The sequence below is a fragment of the Heterodontus francisci genome, chromosome 8, assembly GCF_036365525.1.
Source record: "Heterodontus francisci isolate sHetFra1 chromosome 8, sHetFra1.hap1, whole genome shotgun sequence".
Taxonomy (NCBI): domain Eukaryota; kingdom Metazoa; phylum Chordata; class Chondrichthyes; order Heterodontiformes; family Heterodontidae; genus Heterodontus; species Heterodontus francisci.
Genome location: NC_090378.1, coordinates 51,395,709 through 51,416,818, shown reverse-complemented (window position 1 = coordinate 51,416,818; position 21,110 = coordinate 51,395,709). Strand labels below are relative to the sequence as shown.

General features: G+C 40.7%; 1 protein-coding gene across 1 annotated transcript in view; it reads right to left on the bottom strand.

Annotated features, from left to right (window-relative positions):
• The window catches only part of ttc39a (tetratricopeptide repeat domain 39A), a 123,606-nt gene extending 116,892 nt beyond the window's left edge, over positions 1–6,714 (bottom strand). Inside the window, exon 1 of the mRNA XM_068037149.1 lies at positions 6,463–6,714. Within this exon, the coding sequence (XP_067893250.1) occupies positions 6,463–6,521 (59 nt within the window). The 5' untranslated portion in view covers positions 6,522–6,714. The remainder of the gene's footprint in view (positions 1–6,462) is intronic.
• Between the last annotated feature and the right edge of the window lie 14,396 nt (positions 6,715–21,110).

Sequence of the window (21,110 nt, the reverse complement as noted above, 5' to 3'; positions counted from 1 at the left end):
AGTACTGTCGGAAGTGCTGTCTTTCAGGTGAAATGTTTAAACCAAGGCTCTGTCTGGCCTCTCAGGTACATGTAAAGGATCCCATGGCACTATTTTGAAGAACAGTAGTCAAGTTATCCCTGGTGTCCTCGCCAATATTTATCCCTCCATCAACATCACAAAAATAGATTATCTGGTCATCATCACACTGCTGTTTGTATGAACTTTCTGTGCACAAATTGGCTGCCACATTTCCTGTATTACAACAATGACTACACTTCAAAAAGTACTTCATTGTTTGCAAAGTGTTTTAAGATGATTGGTGATCTTGCAAGGTGCTATATAAATGCAAGACTTTATTTTTTTCTTTTTATATCATTTTTTTCGATTGAACAAGCTTGAGTAAAGTTTCAGAATGTCGGGTTGACGCCAGAGCCATTGCAGTACCAGAATAGTTTGTCTAGGGAAATGGCTAGCTTCAACACTACAGTTGCTGTTGTTCTGTGTGTTCACTTACTGTCTGAAATATAATAGCACCACAATTCTTATTTATTTTTTTCCTAATTAATGTTTCTTCATTCTTTCAAAATGTTTAGAAAGGTACATGTACAAAAGACAAACCTCCATCAGATCTCTTCCTTACTCCAATAAGCAGTAGACTGTCACGATATCAGACCTCATTTAAGCTTCAATTATTAAGAAAAAGTTTTTTACAGAAGGTAAACAAATTAATAATGATGAATGATATATGTTTATAGCTGAAATCCTTCAATCTCAATCCACAAAAGAAAAGCAAAATATTATGATCTCACATTTTGGGGGAATATTATTATATATGCAGCAATTCTTGTATTTCTTTCCGCAGTAGGAGTTGATGCTGGCTTAAACTCTTGAGAAAGCCAAATTGAATCAAAGATTTGAACAGCTACAGTTCTTTAAATATCACTTGAAAACAGTTACCATGACTTCCTGGATTTGAATATCTTTGCAGATAACTGCCTGCCATATATATATATATTATACGAGCAAATCATTCAGCCTGTATTTGTGCAAAAATAGCTTGGCTGTTCCCTCAAGCTCTGCAGGCAACTGGACTTTAAAAGTTTGTATTCGGCTAAGCCTGGTACAAGATGCGGCCTACAGCTGGATTTTAAACTCCAGGGAAGGCATTTTCCATTTGTGTACTCTCCAGCCCAAGATTTCCCTATCGATTGAAATGTACTGGGGAAAATTCATAGGCTGGCAAGCACACAAAGAGAAGCTGGGCCTTATATACTGTGATAGTACTTAAAGGGACAGCCACCAAGCCAAAACTAGACAAAAGTGAACCCATCATGTAATTGCAAATAAAAAATAGTAGGTATACAATTACCACCTGAGACACAACTTGGAACTATAATAACTATAATTACCAATGAGTGTTTAGAAGTAGTATTGTCCATGTAAGCAAAAATTAATGACACTAAGCTCAGTAGTTTTGTAGTACCAATCTATCACAGCAATTGTGAATATACAGTTCACTTGAAGCACCAGTCTATCCCAGGTGACTTGACTTTCATGTCACTGTCCAAAATTACTGTCAGATATGGTGGGCATGCAAATATATGTGGATACCTTTGAGAATGCTTTTTAAAAAATATATACTCTGAATTTGGGGGGGGGGGGGGGGGACGGGTTAGTTAATACAAAGGAACAATACAAAAAATACAAGATGACATTAATAAACTTTCAGAATGGATGTTCAATTGGCAAATTAATTTCAATATAGCTAAGTGCAAGGTGGTGTATTTTGGTAGGAAGGACAAGGAGGTCACATACTGCTTGGATAATAAGAGTCCAAATGGGTTAGAGGAAAAAATGGATCGGGGGTACAGATACACAAATCACTAAAAGTAGCAACACAGGTTAATTCACTGCTGCTGTTGTTGTTAGTCTGTCAAAACAAGGATGACGTCTGAAAGGTTTCATGTCTTGTGTGTCCTCAGGTGACTCAGCAGGCTAATCCTTGAGCCACAGATCTTTGGGTAGAGAGGACAAGAGTTGCCCTGAGGAAGGGGGAGCTGGGGGGGGGGGGGAAGGTAGCTCAAGGCAGGGTTCTGCTCTCTCTCCTTCCGCTTTTGTTGCTTCTCGCAACAGAGTTTGTGTGGTCAATTTCTGACTGTGTTGCGGCTTGTTGGATGAGGCACTGCCACATGGTACGGTTGCTGGCAAGTTCCTCCCGTGCACCGATACCAATTCGTCCCCATTTCAATGAGGCTTACAGAATGTCCTTAAAACATTTTCTCTGTCCTCCTTGAGATCAGGTGCCATCCTTAAGCTGTGACAAGTGAATCTGCTTCAGAAGCCGTCTAGTTGGCACACGATGCAGTATCCAGACCAGCGGAGCTGATTTCGCATAATCATGGTTGTGATGCTGGAGGTATTGGCTTCAGTGAAGACAGGTTAATAAAGCCATTTAAAAAAGCAAATCAAGCACTGGGGTTTATTTCTAGAGGGATAGAATTGAAAAGCAGGGAAGTAATTTCAAATTTGTGTAGAATCTTGATTAGACCACACTCGGAGAACTGTGCAGAGTTCTGATCTTCATTTAATAGAAAAGATATACAGGCATTGAAGAATGTGCAAAAAAGATTCACAACAATGATACCAGAACTGAGATGTCACAACTATCAAGAACGACTGAACAGGCTGGGGCTATTTTCTCCGGAAAAGAGAAAGCTGTGGGATTACCTAACAGAGGTCATTAAGATAATGAACAGGTTTAATAGAATAGACACAGAGAAAGTGTTTCCACTTGTGGGGAACACCAAAACTAGAAGTCATAAACTTAAGACCGCCTACTACCACCTCCATAACATTGCCCAATTCCATCCCCGCCTCAGCTCATCTGCTGCTAAAACCCCTATCCATGCCTTTGTTACCTCTAGACTTGACTATACTAATGCACTCCTTACCAGCCTCCCACATTCCACCTTCTGTAAACTTAATGTTATCTAAAACTCAGCTGACCATGTTGTAACTCACACCAAGACCCAATCGCCCATTACACCTGTGCTCACAGACCTACATTGGCACCCAGTTAAGCAACACCTCATCCTTGTTTTCAAATCCCTCCACGGCCTCACCCCTCCCTATCTCTGTAATCTCCTCTAGCCCAACAACCTTCCAAGATATTTGAGATCTTCTAATTCTGACCTCTTTACCTCCTTTGATTTTAATTGCTCCACCATTGGTGGCCATACCTTCAGCTATCGAGTCCCTAAGCTCTGGAATTCCTTCCTTAAACCTCTCCATCTCACTTTCTTCCTTAAGACGCTCATTAAAATGACCAAGCTTTTGGTCAGCTGTGCTAAGGTCTCCTATGTTGTTCAGTGTCATAATTTGTTTTATAATACCCTTGTGAAACACCTTGGGATGTTTTAATATGTTAAAGATGCTACATAAATACAAGTTGTTGTTATCTATTGCATAATGATGATATATGTCTAAATTTACAAATATGTGAAGGTTGATGTTTGGCTTATTCTAAATACAGTAAAAGCTTTGTTATCTGGCGTGCGACGGACCCAAGAGGTGCCGGGTAATCAAAAATTCCGGTTAATCATGAGTTGTACTATCGACGCAATACAATGCAATAGTTTTAATTTTAAGAGAAATGATTACATGCAAAGAATAAGCAGATGTACAATACAGAAATCACGAGGCAGTAGAGGCACAGAATTCTTGAGGAATGGTAAACTTAATGCATAAATTATACTAAAGCACTAGATGTCGAAGGTGATGGGACAGAATTTGTACTGAGCCTTTGGCAAGCCCTAGAAGTTTTCTTGAAAAGATTTCGAATATCAGTTTGCCCAACTTACCTCACGTCTGTTTTGCATGAAAGCAGAATGCAAAATATGTATCTGCATAACCTTTTGTGCAGAACAAGTCGACCTTTCAGCAAATTTGATTAATGCATCAGATACTGAAGCAGCATTAGCCCAAGTTATTTTCTGTTCCTCATTAAAATCTTCTTCTGCAGAGTGTTCTTCAGTTTCCTTAGATTTCTCAGGATTCAGGAGACTTTTATTTCTGCATCACGAACAATGTATGTTGCTTCAACCTCCTTGTCAGCTTCAACTCAATGTTCTGCATCATTTTCACTAAGCTGGTTGATATGATTTGTAGAAGGAACATTGCTCAGCATGTCAAGAATTTGTGATATTGTATTTTTTTTTTAAATGTTGAACACTAAAGCCTTCAAATTCCTCTTCATCAAAAAGACACTTCTGCAAATATAACACTGGGCCACAGTTTTCTCTAAGCCCTCCTTAATGTTTCACCTTTAACTGAATTCCATGCACAAGCCACATTGAAAATTGCATCTTTAATGTTATAGTTCGATTGGAATTTTTGGATTGTACCTTCATGATTGATTAACTTTCTTAGGAAATCTCTCCGGTAAGAAAAACCTCATTCTGGATGATGCCCTGGTCAATTAGTTGAATCAATGAGGTAACATTGGCAGGCAGGAAGATGGTAAAAATATTACTAGACAATAACTTTGATTCGTGAGGGTGAGCTCAACAATTGCCTAATAAAAGAATAGTTTTGCTATCTTCAGGTTTTCTTATTTTTCTAAAATGTTCTTTCACTGCAGGTACAAAAATATAGTGAAACCAATCATAAAAAGATTCTCTGTCCATCCGTGCATTACTTTGTGCTTTGTAATCAACAGGTAAAAATGCTTTACATCTGTAAATTCTCTCGGATAATTATGTTTACCAATTGCCAAAAGCTTCACTCAGTGAATTTCCACAGCATTAGCATATGCAAGCACAGTTATTCTGTCTTAATTTTGCTTAAAACCTGCAGCACTGGTTTCACTTGCTAGGGTAGAATTAGGCAAACAGCACCAACATAGGCCTGTTTCATTTGCATTATAAATTTGTTCTGGGGATAGATTATGTTCAGCAATTAATTTGAAGAAATCACAATACTTTTCTACAGCCTCATGGTCAGCTGATTTTCATTCACTAGATGCATTCAGCCTTCTTATGCCTTGCCGCTGTTTAAAGTGAGAAAGCCATCCATTGGAAAATGCACATGGTTCAGTCAATTCCATTTGCTTATGAAAGTTTTTTACCTTTGCAATAAGCATTGGGCCTGAGACTGGGGCACGCTCGGAGAGTTTCAACAAAATACATTCGTCTAGTTGCTCTAATTTAGGTTTATGTAGAGTACGGCATTATTCAACAGCTTTAATTAATCTCAGAACTGGCAAAGAATTTCAACAACTGGTCTTTTGACCCTTGATGTCATAAGTGGTTAATGAATCAACATTATATTCATTCATCAACACATTACGATTTTCACCTTTTTCAAGCTTCTTGCAAATGTCTGTTTTCTGGTTTAGCATCAAGACAGCCCTTTTCTGCTTTTCCCCTCAATGCTTTATTGGATGCCGTAATGGGTGGATGGCGAGATAAATCACAATACTGCATAAGCACAGCGATGCAACAAGATGGACTGCCAGCAGCATCACTAAGGTAACTTTAGCCAGCATCACTAACTACAATAGGCTGCACTCAGGAAAACTCGGCAGTGGGAGACAAACCTTAACTAAAACGAAGATGAAATCTTATTGGAACCTGTTTGTATAATTCTGATTGTGCACTGGATCTAGCTCTAGGAAATAAAGTAATGTAAGGACAGGGGAATATCGATGAAACGGCAACCACAACAGTTAAGTTCAGTATAAAAAACGCAAAGCAGCAGTCAAAGATAAAAGTGCTTGAGTAGAAAAACAATTAATTTTAATAACATGAAAAAGGAACTAGTAGAGATAAATTGGAAAGCAAAAGTGGCAAATAATGGGAAACTGTTAAACAGGAGATGACTAGGTTATAAACCAGACATAATCCCAAAATGACGAGTGCAGTAAAAGCTAGAGTTAATTAGAGGAGTAGAGGACTTAAGAAAGTGACATTTAATAAATCTAAAAGAAAATCAAATAAGAAACTATAAAAGGGAAAAAAGATTAGAAGGGCTAAGGGAAGTATGTATGACAGGTAAAATAAAGGAGAATTGTAAGGGTATTTATAAAACATAGGGTAAACGAATAGTTAAAGAAAACGGAAGTGGGACATGGAGGCCAGAGATGAGATACTAAATGAGTACTTTGCCTCAATGTTTACAGAATATTGTGAAGGTGGGAGTGAAGGAACAGAAGAGCATAAGGAGATATCACTGAAACTCAATGGAAGGCACCATGGCCCCATGCACTCCAGAATGTCGACGGAGATTAGAGCTGAAAAAGGAACATTAAAAATTCGGTTCTATAATTTACGTTACATTTTCTGCGTGTGCAGATAAATATAAATGATTTAACGCAAACCTTTGTTTTAAACAAATGCACCTTTATATCGAGTGGTCTAGTACGAGTGACACACAAATGTTACTGATATTCTGGGACATGCCGAGATTCTGTCCAGCACTAACCTCAAGTCAGCCTTACTCTTCTGTTTCCAAAGCGTTGTGAAGTTCATGAATGCGGACATTGATGTAAAAGACGAATCCAATTTCTGTGAACGGATTACGAAAACTAACTCCAGTTGTGATAAAGTTCTGAATGATTTCTCTCCCTGTGGTTTCCTTACTTGAAACGAATGACGCAAGAAACCTTGTCTTCATTCTACAAAGAGGGCGGAGGATGCGCCACTCCCAGGAGACGTCTTTCAATTAGACCCCACCCTCACTAATCACCTGGGCGATACAGATAATTTATTCTTGAACAGAAAACTTTCGGGACATGAATTTCTCAATATCTCTGGATGAATGTTTAAATTAATAAGAATTAAAATTCAGAAGTACATTTTCTGAGACTGCTGTAAAATCGCCCCACTTGGCGATCTGTGGAGCATAAGACCAACTATTGCTTTTGTTTAAAGTCCTGGTAAAATAAGGAATTGGGGAGAAACTTATTTGCCCAGAATGCGGAACTCGCTACCAAAAGGAGTAGTTGAGGCGAATAGTATCGATGGCTTTAAGGGGAAGTTGAATAAGTATATGAGAAAGGAATAGAAAGATATGTTCATGAGTTCAATGAAATAGAGTGGAAGGAAGCTCATGTGGAGCAAAAATATGGACATGGACCTGTTGGGCTGAATGGCCTATTTTTGCACTGTAAATTCTATGTAATATCTGTCCATCAATGACCAGGCATATTTAACACTAAAAGCACAATGCTTTCAGTTATTTTTTGGATATGTTGTTGACTCACTAGTATATTAGCTCTTGCTATACACCAATAAAAGCAAACTATAAGATAAATCCTTCAGATAAATGTAATGCCTTTCAGAGGCTGGGGTAGGATGTACAGACATGTAAACAAAAAGTTGAAAAGCATTGTACTAAACCAGCAAAGGACCAGTGTTCATTATTGGGAAAGATGGTCTGTATTTGAATTGTTACATCCTAAATATTATCAAGCTGAGAATAATAAACATCTCCACTCATGAGGCTGAACAGAACTCGTTTCCTATATTACAATAGGGAGTACAATAGGGAACCATCAGCCTCAAGAAAACGAACATCATGGGGCAGGATGTCAGAAATGCTCCATCCATCAATATTGGCGACCACGCTCTGGAAATGGTTCAAGAGGTTACCTACCTAGGCTCAACTATCACCAGTAACCTGTCTCTAGATGCAAAAATCAACAAGCGCATGGGAAAGGCTTCCACTGCTATGTCCAGACTGGCCAAGAGAGTGTGGGAAAATGGCACACTGACACGGAACACAAAAGTCCGAGTGTATCAGGCCTGTGTCCTCAGTACCTTGCTCTATGGCAGCGAGGCCTGGACAACGTATGTCAGCCAAGAGCGACATCTCAATTCATTCCATCTTCGCTGCCTCCGGAGAATACTTGGCATCAAGTGGCAGGACCAGATCTCCAACACAGAAGTCCTCGAGGCGGCTAACATCCCCAGCTTGTACACACTACTGAGTCAGCGGCACTTGAGATGGCTTGGCCATGTGAGCCACATGGAAGATGGCAGGATCCCCAAAGAAACATTGTACAGCGAGCTCTCCACTGGTATCAGACCCACCGGCAGTCCATGTCTCCGCTTTAAAGACGTCTGCAAACGCGACATGAAATCCTGTGACATTGATCACAAGTCGTGGGAGTCAGTTGCCAGCGTTCGCCAGAGCTGGCGGGCAGCCATAAAGACGGGGCTAAAATGTGGCGAGTCGAAGAGACTTAGCAGTTGGCAGGAAAAAAGACAGAGGCGCAAGGGGAGAGCCAACTGTGCAACAGCCCCGACAAACAAATTTTTCTGCAGCACCTGTAGAAGAGTCTGTCATTCTAGAATTGGCCTTTATAGCCACTCCAGGCGCTGCTTCACAAACCACTGACCACCTCCAGGCGCTTACCCATTGTCTCTCGAGATAAGGAGGCCAAAGAAGAAGTACTCCACTGGCTGTAATGCACTTGGGGGCATCCTGAGGTCTTGAAAGGAGCCTGTACAAGTTCAATCATTCATGACTTAGCTGGTGATGAGTTAACCTAACCTATGCAGATCCTGATCTCATCTCTTGCTGGCTGGGTCATAACTTTTAACCTGTTCTCCACTAAACAATATTTCTGGATGACTTACTAAAGCTGAATTTATTTCATCATAACCCCTTGCACTGTAACTGCTGACAATCACCACCCCAGAGGCACATTCCACTGTTTGAGTGCATCACAGCAGGGTAGATTTCCTACTGGCTAGCAGTCTAACCAGTTTGGTATTTTCAAAAATAAAACAAAAAACTTGTTTGACAGCACTAGACTGATGACAACTTGTATTCATCCATGCTGCTCTTATGAGGTCATTGAACCTCTTCCTACACTGAAGCCAGGTCCTGAAGATAACACTGCTGGCACTGACCCTGACCATCTCATATACCTGTGTCCAGGCTTGTCTGTATGGCCTGAGGGATCTTCTTACTCTATCAACACATTGTCACCTTTTAAAAGTAGCCCATATAATGATGTGATACTTTTTTCTTAAAAGTCCATACTTTCACATTTTTTGGTTTGCATTACAGACTTCACTAGTCAATTTCCTCCCTAGTTTTGGTTAGTGTTGCTTTTGAACTGACCATTAGGTTGTCTTTAAGTGTGATCCACCTACTTATTTTCTGTTACCCCCAACACCATGATGGTACAGCAAGGGGTACAGTAGCATAATAGTTGTGTTGCTAGTAATTCAGAGGCCTGGACTAATGATCCGGAGAGATGAGTTCAAATCCCACCACAGCAGTTGGAGAATTTCAATCCAGTTAATGAAATAAATCTGGAATTTTTTTAAACAAGCTAGTAGCAGTAATGGTGACCATGAAACTATTGGATTGTCATAAAGAACCCATCTGGTTCACTAATCTAATTTCAGGAAAGAAACCTGCCTTGTGCAAAAAATCCAAGAGCTGTTCCACAGACCAGTCAAGCAACAGCCTAACATAGTCATACTCTCAGAATCATACCTTTCAACCAACCATTGGTACAACAGACGTGCCAGAGGTGGTAGCACAGTGGTATACAGTCAGGAGGGGGTGGCCCTGGGAGTTCTCAATATTAACACTGGACCAACGTTCTGTCTAATTTCTCTTCAGTGTGCACTGCGCAGTCCCTTTAAGATTGCCACACAGCTGTATACGCATACACCTTAAAGGGACCACTTTTTGTGCACGACCTGTTTGTCCCCTGTGCGGTAAGTTCTAAACTGCTGTGTGGTTGCACACCTGCCCCACTTACAGGGAACATTGCCCTGGACCCCATGAAGTTTCCTACTGCTGATTACCACCTATTACCCTGCCTCAGCTCATGAATCAGTACAAGAAGACTTGGACAACATCCAACATAACACTGGGCTGATAAGTGGCAAGTAACATCCGTGCTACACAAGTGTCAGATAGTTGCCATTTCCAAAAGAGAGTCAAAACACATCTCCTTGATATTCAATAGCATCGCCATCATGGAATCCCCTACCATCAACATCCTGGGGTCAGCAATGTCCAGAAACTTAACTGGAGAGGAACTTGGAGATGCTGGTGTTCCCATGCACCTACTGCCCTTGTTCTTCTAGGTGGCAGAAGTCTGAGGTTTGGGAGATGCTGCCGAAGAAGCCATGGCGAGTTGCTGCAATGCATCTTGTAGATGGTACACATCTTATAGTTGAAACTTAACCAGCCACATATATACTGTGGCTACAAGAGCAGGTCAGAGGTTGAGTACTCTGCAGCAAGCAACTCACCTCCTAACTCCATAAAGCCTTCCTACCATCCACAAGGTGGATGGGTGCAGCTCCAGAAACACTCAAGAAACGTGACACCATCCACAATAATGCAGCCCACTTAATCGGCCATCCACCATCTTAAACATTCACTCCCTCCAATACCAGCACACCATGGCTGCAGTGTGTACCATTTTTAAGATGCCCTGCAGCAACTCACCATGGCTTCTTCAACAGCACCTCCCAAATCCACGACTTCTACCACCTAAAAAAACAAGGGCAGTAGGCACATGGGAACACCTCCATGTTCTCCAAGTCACATACCAACCAGACTTGGAAATATGCTGTGGTTACTTCATTGCCACTGGATCCAAATCCTGGAATTCCCTACCTAACATCACTGTGGGAGTACCTACACCACACAGACTGCAGCAGTTCAAGAAGGTGGCTCACCGCCACCTTTTTCATGGGCAATTAGGGATTGGCAATAAATGCTGACCTTGATGGTGATGCCCACATCCCACGAATGAACAAAAAAAAAAACAAATTAATGGGGGAGGAGAAGATTGCAGAAGATACAGATGTACAGGTAGCTGGATAGCATGAGCCATGCTAAAATGATCAATTCTCTCATCTCATTACATGGACTTTCACTCTACTACCAGAAACAAAGCTGATTTCAAAAGGTTACCATATTTCGGTAACAGTGACCATCAAGCTGAAAATCATTTTACTTTGTTGCACTTTTGCAATTAGCCCTGTTTATTTTAACAGATCACTTCATTAATAATTGATCTTTAAAGGTAAGCTATTTAAATTAAGACTCTTTCTGCCACATACAAATGAGATTACATCACAAGTAGTTTTTAATTAATTTAGAATAATGTCTGAGCCAAACAAACACGCTGGGAAACTAAACACATTACAACATATATAATACGATATACATCAGGCTTTGAAATAGATAAAAGGTTTATGTCTCCAAGGAAACATTTCTATTGCATAGAAGTAAGATTGATCAATTTCACTATGCTAACAGGAAAAGATACTGACGATTCATACAGTAACTAACCTCAGACAACTCTTCCACAATCGGGAACTGTGGCAAAACTAAACTAAAATTATTAGGCAATCTACAGCATTTCATTGCAACATGTTGGCATTGGGTAAAGGTTAAGAGATAATGAGTAAAACACAAGGTCTGGAGTATATACACAACATCCATTAAAACATCTTTCACTTCTTCAATTTAGTTAATGTCCAGATGACATTTTCCCTCAATTTGCAGGAACACTTAACCAATGAACAGTCACTAACTACAAGAACTCAGATAATTTGTGGGATACATCATACAGTTCAGAGCTGATGTAACTGGATTTAAGTGCCTGAGTGATACTGGTGATTTTTGATCCCTAATGAATTGATGCAACACATTGGGAATTAGAATTAAGCAGAGTCCACCTTACCAGTTGACATACTGTTTCCTGTATATTCAATATACGCAGGGCTCTACCAAATTCATGGTCAAATTTTACAAATTTCATGGTCACAGCATTGTAGGAGTTATGAATTTCATGATTTCACTTATTTAAATAGTAAATTTCATAGTGTTGCAACAAACCATGAAAATGATCTATTTAAAACAAAGAAAAAGACGAGAGGTTTCTGGTTTCAAATGGCATTTATAGAATGCACAAAAACTATTGTAAAAAGTTGACTAAAAACAGATCACATTCTTTACTCACTGAAGTCAGTGATGAATGTGAGCATGGAGCAACCTGCAACTGTCTCTTTCTTCATTCCCTGTCTGTGCTGTGAACACCTGTCCATATTTAGATACAGCTCTCTCCACGTCCACAGACAGTGCTGTGCTGGCCTTGCAAGGTGTGGGGGGGGGGCGGGGGGGGGGAATTCTACATTCTACAAAACTGCAGCACAAGCAAAGTACAATCTGCTTCTTTTGCATTACTTTTATAAGCAGGAATCTCCAGCCTACAATTCTTGTCAAAGCCAGGAATCGCATCAAACAAGTATAAATCCACCTTCAACAGGGACATTTGTGCAGGGTCAAAGATATACACAGCTTTCAGGAATGCCGCAGAAGGTTGTTGAAACCTCTGAGCCGCTTTTTCTGCTGTGATGGCTTTCAGACTCTAAGTGGCACTGAACTGTTGCCCACCATGTGTGATTCAACGAAACATTGCAGCTTGTACAAAATGGTATTCCACCATCGGCATGCAGAATTTGGCTTCCAAATACTTGCATTCGATGTGCTGCAGTAATGGTTGTGACCATTTTTGATTTGCTGATTCCAGCATTCTCACTTATCTGCTAATACTTGACACTGCTTTACACAAAACTGCACCGGAAGCCTTCCCTCATCTACCAGTGAGGTTAGCCTTCCTCAATGACTAAAATGCACGATGTTTGCAACATGCCCAGCAATCAGCAAGGTGAGCCTTGTGTCAATGAATAAAATGTGCAAAGTTTGCAAAATGACTGATTTCACGGAGGACCCAAGATTTCATGGTCTGTGATGCATTTTTCATGGTTGTGAATTTGGAAGGGCCTTAAATATATGCAATAAACCAGATAAATGGGAATCCACTGTGAGGATGGGAACAAAAATCTGCCTTCTTGTAATTGTACTGCAACATTTGTGACCAAGCAAATTCCTAAAATACTGCAATTAATGCATCTTGAGATTCTTGATCTGAACTTCATACAATTTTGTTGGGTTTAATAATACTATTTTACTTTTGGGTCTTTCTTACTCTTATTCAGACTTTTTAGCTTCTGAATTTTAGGTCACTCTCATAGGTGAATCCAAGCTCCTCGTGCTGTTGAAAGTATGTTCAACAGGCTTTGGGAGGGCAACAAAAGTGGACACTTGTAATTCATTACAGCATGTGAAGTGAACACTGTTAAAAACATTACTGTGTGCATGAAGAATAAACATATGCTAGTATCAGCAAGTATAAACTACACAATCATAACTCTAAATAAATTAACAGATTAATTATAAATGAAATACAAAGGTAAAATGACCTCCAGGGAGAAATTTGAAAGAGTTCACCAGAATGAATATAGTCACATGCAGAAACAATAAAAAGCTGGTCCAAGGGAGACTGAGAGAAAGCACAGATGGTGACACAAAACATTGTGACTAATTGTTTTCCATTGCTTCCAGGATAAGACGATAGTCAGAGAAGAAGCAAGAACCATAAAAAATGCAAATGAGACTGAAACAGAAGATGAGAGGATAGTTAACATTCTGAATGATTACTTCCTTCAAGTATTCACTCCCTGGTCTTTGACATAATGAGATAGAAGTTAAAATGGCTCAAAGCAAATAGATCCTCAAAGATAGATGGCATTTATTGCCAAATACCGAGGTAGTCATGGGATGTGCATTGGCAGTCATTATGAGAGAGTTGTTAACAATGGGGAGACACCAGTAAATTGGAAGCTGGCTAATTTAGTATTAATTTTCAAAAATAGTGACAGGTAATGAAATCATTAGTCATCCTTCAATACCCTATAAAATGGAATCAATTATCAGGAGTGAATTTGAGGATTATCTGAATTATAACCTGGTAAACAGCAGATAAGATGCGTTAAGAGGAAGTATAATGCAGTCTTTCTATGTTAAGAACAAATGCAGATTGGATTGCTTTGCTGAACACCTCCGCTCCATCTGCAAGCATGACCCTGAACTTGCTTCTTTAATTCTCTATCCTACTCCCACTCTGACCTCTCTGTACTTTGCCTTCCACACTGTACCACAGATTGCCCACGGAGGTGGGAATCCGCCCAAGCCCGCAGGAAGGGCGCCTCGTATTTAGAGGCGACCTCTCCACGTGGCGAAGGCACACCCCGCCGCTGATTAAATCCGAGCAGTGGGGGCGAAGAGGCCTTTAAGAGGCCGTTAATATGCCACTTAAGGGCCTGAATTGGCCTCTGGGTGGGAAGGCTGTCAATGGCCTATCCTGTCCCCAACAAAACCGCTTGGAGACGGGGAGGCGATGGGCCCTCTGCCCCCTGCCTCCCATTGCGATTCTATGGGCCACCCAACCTCCAACCCTGCCTTACGGGGATCCATAAAATCCAGCCCATTGTTTCTACGCATGTCTCATTATCACCTCATCTTTCCTTGAATCCTCACTTCCATCATTTAATCACTCCTGCACTCCATCCTATTACAGCCTTTCCTTTTTGTTCTTTTCCTGCACCCCTCCCTTTCCCTGGCTCTGCACTTGCCTAAAAGCTGTTCATCTCTAATATCTTCCGTTTCTAAAGAAAGGCCATTGACCTGAAATGTCAACTGTTTCTCTCTCCACGCATTCTGCCTGACTGCTGAATGTTTCCAGTTGCTGTTATTAATTTCAGATTTTCAGCATCTGCAGTATTTTGCTTTTGTTCAAGAGGGGAAAGGTTCTGCCTGACCAACTTCACTGATTTTTTTCAAGTAGGTGACATTCTCAAATGGGAATATGGGAAGCCCTACAACCTAGACTATCAAAAAACCTTTGACAAAATTAAATACAAAATATTAGGCAAGCTGAAAGTGGTGAGGATTCAGCAAAAACATTAGGAATAGATAAGAAATCGGCGAAAGGGTAGAAAACAGCAGATAGATATCAGGCATTGGTAGGGGTGGAGTTTTATGTGGGGTACCTCAGGGGGTTGGTCCTTGTTTCAATTTGCATTAATGGCATGGATTCAGAAGCACAAAACAAATTGGTCAAAGTTTCAGATAATATCAATTTAGGAAGGACATTTGATTCTGACATGACAACTCGAGAAATAGAAAATAAGTCAAACAAAATGTGTGAGGAAGCAGTGACATAAGATTTAATATGGACAAGTATAAAGTACTGCACATAGGAAGAAAAACGGACATTTACTCCATCTTTGATATTGATGTTGAAAGGGATCCAAGTCCTAATAGGCTGAGTATGTCCAACCACTGCAGAGCAATGACCAATGACAGAATACTAAACAAGCCAGAAGAACTCTTGCTTAAACTGCACTGTGCTCTGGTCAGATCATAATTTGAATACTATGCCTAGTTTTGGTCACCAAGACAAGGATAACATTCAAACTCTGCAGGCAGTGCAGAGAAGAACTAGTGTCAGCGATAACGACAAAATACTGACGAAATATGGGCTTTTCAGATAACGAAAAGATAACCTTATATAATGTTAAGACCGCGGCGGGAGCAACGCACTGTCAGTTCAGTCCCGTCACTCCACAGATCGCAGCATAATATTAAAGTTTTCCCAGCCAACCGGAAAACAACCAATTAAACACTCTAGTAACCCCCGGAATAAAACAGACCACACCAGGTATCTTTAGACAAAAACAAATTAACTATTTATTAAAACTAAATCTTAAACACTATTAAGATAAACCTATGTCTAAAGACCTTATAACTTCTTATTTTAATCTAACTCCCCCAATCACACACATACATTTAAATAAATAACAGTAGTTAACTGGTTTTAAAAGTAGTGTTTTTAAAAATTAGCTGTTTTTTAAGAATAAATAAATAAATAAGTCTTTGTCGGTTACGTTCCTGATGGATGAGGTATTCTAATGTGAAAATAATCAAAGGCCACTCGAAGTCGCCAAGTGGATTTGAAAAAATTGTCTGTTCTTAATAAGCATTCAAAACACTTTGGCTGCAGCAGGTATCAAACACCGGCGACTTACAGAAAATACAATCAGTCAAGAGAGATTCAATCTTGAAGCAAATACATCCTGGCTTGGAAGTAAAGAAACAGAGTTTTACTACCTTCAGCAATACAAACAGTCTCTGGAAAAAAGTTTTTTTTTTCTTTAGGCAATCATAGCTCCCTGTAGAATTTTTTCTGAGAGAAAATAGACAGTCCTTCAGTAGCTTGCCACGTGGGAAAGTCTCTCCAAACAAACTAGTTCAGACCAGTTTTTGCCAGGTTTACACACAATTAAGTGGAAACATTATACCATGCGACCTCACTCTCCTGCTGCTGCCTAGGTAACAAAATGCAGCTGTGGCACACAGTGTCCCAGGAATCCAAAACTTCTCTACCTGTCTTAAAGGCAAACTGTTTTTAACAGAGTCTTAAAGGCACACTGTTTTAATCCGAGGAGAAAAATAATTACAGTTCCGTGACAATAGGTTTATGATAGTAAACAATATGGAAAAGGTAAATCTGGAAAATTACTTCAAACTAAATTACAAAATTAAGACAATATTCAAACTGGTAATGGCAAATTTGGAGCTAAAGTCAGGAAGTTATCCACATGAAGAATGATCACAAATGGAATTGACTTAAGGATAAAGTAATGAGATGAATGTTCTGAATTATTAAATAAATAACTGACTGCCACAAATAGGGAGACTACAGGATCTTTATGGATCGGATCAATTAAGATGGGCTGAATGGGATCCTTCATCCATATTTACCTTGTGATCTTCAGTTAACAAACTGGAACATTGACTTGGTCTAAAAGATTTCCTGGCATGGAGGCAAGAAGATTACAGAGAAGGGGATTTTTTTTTGGTGTATTCTCAATTTTAAATAATTCTGGAGCGTTTACTGAAACTGACAAATGTCTGACCTTTAAAAGAATTGCATCAGAAAAAAGATGCAACAGTTTTAAAAAAGTAAACAAAATAATACATTGTTAACCATAAGAGAAATGGCAAGGTTATAAATAGGGCCCATGCGACATCAAGATCACAAGATGTCAATATGACCTGATAACACAGGCTACTGTAGAACATAAAATTATGTTAATTTCCCTCTGTGCGGTTTCAAGGCAATCCCCAAGTGGTCTCACTATCAGTCCTTTCCAATTCAATACTGCGTAGAGGTCAAAACAAAATTCTAATTCTTTGGATGCTTTTGAACTGTGTTGGAAATGTACTAGTATTTAGTTGTACCAAAAGTAAGTGCTGAGTAATAGCTAAAGTAAGTTTAGAGCAACACCTGCATACAGAAATTACAGAGTAGTTGTATATAAATATAATTTTGAACCTCTACATCTTAATTTTTTCAGTTCAAAAATATATATCTTGTATCTTGATCACCTGATTACTATGGAACTGCCAATCTTTGGCAGTGATAGACAAATAGAAATGGTATTGGTCCCAAGTCAGTTTCCTCTCCTTCTCCACAAATAAATTTTGCGAGGCAGCAAACCTCACCCTGCCGAGAAAAATCAAAAATTACGGTTCTACCTTGTCTACTTTTTGTAAACCACCTGTTGGATTCAAGTGCTGTATAGCAGTAGTATCACTTAATGTCTGCTCTATAGAATTGGAATGAGAGGAAGATCTTTTCCTCTAGCGTAGTGATATATCAAAAAGATCTTGTACTTTTGCTTGTGACTGTAACTGAAATCACATGTACAAATTCATAGTAGCTCTGTGAATTAAGCATTGTTGGTAGTTTTCATGTTCCCATAAACTGAGACATTTCACAAAAGATAGAAACACTAGATTGTATTAAAGAATCCATCTTATGTTAAAAACTCCTGTGAAACAGACAGTTTTTAAGAATATAAGAACAGGGGTAGGCCATTCAACCCTCAAGCCTGTTCCACTATTCTATTAAAGTTGATCTGTCCACCAACTCCATTTATCCCCGTGTTTCACATCCCTTAATAGCCTTACCTAACAAGCATTATCAATCTCGATTTTGAAAATTTCAATTGACTGAGCATCCATAGCCTTTGTCCAGAAATCTAGATTTCCACTACCCTTTTTGTGTGAAGAGGTACGTCCGAATTTCACTCCTAAACAGCCTAGCTCTCATTTTGAGATTATGTCCTCTGTTTTCACTCTACCAGAGAGCATAGTTTCCCTCTGTCTACAGTATTGGATCCCTCTATCATTTTATACACCTCGACCTTCTAAACTCAAGGGATAACAAGCCAAGTTTATTTAACCTGTCCTCATGATTTAAATCTTAAAACTCTATCATTCTGATGAATCTGCACTGTCAATAAACATGTTTGGCCATTGAAGACTAACCCCATTATCAATGTCTGAATTAGCTTTGGGGAAAACACATTGAAATGGAACACAGCCATTCCAAACTAACAAAGACTTTTGCAGACAGACGGTCTCCAAAGCCAAGGTCAAAATAATAGGTGTGAAATAACATCAGGGGAGCCAACCCCAAAACATGTGAAACGTTAGACCCCACATCCTCCTATGTAAATGCAGACACCAGAACCACCCCCACCAGAGTTGCTAACAGCATTTACAGGAACCTGCAGAGACAAAGAGAGACCTCTAGGGGGCACAGAAACCATGATGGTGATGCCTCACTTAGTTGAAGTGCCACAGGGGAGTGCAGTAGAGTCTGCACACATACCTGCAGGCAGGAGTGTCCCAGAGAACCTGCCTTCTTGGTCACTTTGTCCCCCTTCTCTTTCTAAACTTTTGCCAGCCATGTGCCTGCCTGTCCCTTTTTGATTTCGGCGGGGGTCCCTTACAGATCACCAGCCTCTGCTGGCGGGTCCTCCTAACACCAGTACAGGACTTAGGGGTGCAGGTTTCACTGTAGGTTGGGGTTTCCCCTCAACCTGGCACATGTGGCAACTCCTGCAGTACTCCACCACATCTTTATGGAGTTTTGGCTAGTCAAACTGCTGTCTTATGCGGACTTTGGTCTTTCGTATACCGGCATGTACAGCCACTGTAGTCTCGTGGGCCCTTCTTAATATTTCTTCTTGGTACCTCTGTGGCACCACTAACTGGTGAACTACTGTCTACTTCTTGGTCTCAGGTCTGTGAGGAGAGCTCCATGTCCTCATAAGTACCTCATTCATCAAAAAGTAGCAATCAGGGACTCCCTCTGCTTCACTTTCAGACTGGGCAGCCTTTGCTAACTCTCACAAGACTGGGTCGGCTCACTGAGCCTCAGCTAGGAAAAAGCCATGTAATTTATTCCCTGGGTCTTCTAACTTTTCAAAGAAAGTCTCAGACAGACCTGGCCATCTGCCTGCAGTGCTAATTCAGTCTCCTCTGGGGGAGCTGGTTTGATCATGGCTTGATCATTCAGGGAAACTGCAGGGGTCCGTCTCCCGCCACGGCCCTGTCTCTCTGACCTCTTGCGGTCTTTCTTCACTACTGGGGATTGGGGGGCGTGGGGGGGGGGGGGGTGGTGGTGGCTACCACCTTCACCCCCACCAGATCATTAGCAAGGAGCAGGTCAACCCTCCACAGGCAAACTAGGGACAACCCTACGGTCACCAGTCCCGATACTCAGTCGCACCCGCTGTACCAGTACAGGCATACACTGTCCTCAAATACCATTCACCACCATTTTGGTGTTCACTGCACTCTCTGGGGGAAAGGTCAGGCCTTTTCCCAGTAAAAGGGATCTAGTGGCGCCTGGGTCCCTGAGACTTACTATGGGCTTGTTGGCTCCACTCGAGTTGGTATGGGGTTACTTTCCCTTCAAACACAAAACCTTGATAACCCTCAGGAATCCTATCAAATTTTCCTGCACTTGCAGCCATAAGCTTCCTGGGTCTCACTCTTACTGCACTTAAAGCCACAGTTTGCACTGCTGTGCTTTCCATCAGGTTCTCTTCTTCACTGAGCGGGTGTGCCCTGATTAACCCTACCGGTGTCCCCTTCAGATTCCAGCAGTCAGCTTTTAAATGCCCTGCTTTATTACAATGGAAGTATACAGGTCTCTGAGTCTCACTCTTGCTCACAGCACCTTCCTTTTTGGTTGGAGGAGTGCCCCCTGCATCTCCTGCTTTCCTTTCCCTCCCAGGGCTGCCTGGGTGTATAGTCACCTTCCCACTCTTTGTACTTTTCGGATTTGTGGGGAGATTAGGAAAGGTTCACCCCTGGGAAACTGACTTATAAATTAAAGTGAACTCATCAGCCAGAATGGCCGCTTGCTGGGCTCTCTGTACCCGCTGCTGCTCTACATGGGGCTTTATGGAGAGTGGGTGAGAGTTTTTAAATTCCTCTAACAGAATTACTTCCGTGAGATTCTCATAGCTGAGCTGTACTTTAAGAGCCCTCAGCCACTGGTCAAAATCCAGCTACTTACTTCTTTCAAACTCCAGATATGTTTGATTAGCTTGCTTCTTGAGGGTTCTAAACTTTTGGCGATAGGCTTTGGGTACCGAATCATATGACCCGAGGATAACATTTTTGGTCAGTTCATAATTTGATGAATTCTCATCTGGTAACAGGGAATAAACCTCATGAACTTTTCCAGTTAGCTTGCTTTGCAGTAAATGAAACCAGATCTCAGCTGGCCATTATGGCTGCGTTGCCAGTTTCTCAAAGACACAAAAGATGTCTCCACATCTTCCTCATTGAATTTTGGGATTAGAAGAGCTAATTTTAACAATTCTGTACCCAGCCCTGAATTACACTCCTCCATATTGGCTATGCTTCCACACTCTGTCGCCCCTAGCTAATTCAAGCCGCTTCAACTCTCCTTCACATTCTTTCTGGAATATTGTTTATCTCTTTCTCTTGTTCCTTCTCCTGTCTTTCTTGCTCTCTTTCTGTTTTTCTTCACGTTCCTTCTGGAAGGTTCTTTCTTTCTTTCTCGTTCCTTCTGGAAGACTCACTCTTTCGCCCTCTCCTGTCTCTCTCTTTCTCTTTCCTTGTCTTCTGATTCAAGTTTCCTTTGTTACAATTGTATCTTTTCTAGCAGTACCCTGTCTGGGTCTGCTTCTAACCCTGCTTCTGCTTCTTTAGATTCAAGGGAAAAATGGTTGGCCACTAGAGCCTTAGGAGTTCAGACTTCCTAGCCTTGCCACGTACAGTGATCCTATGCTGCTCAGCCATTTTCCTCAACTCCTCCATCAACAGTGCTTTTAACTTATCACAAGTTACTT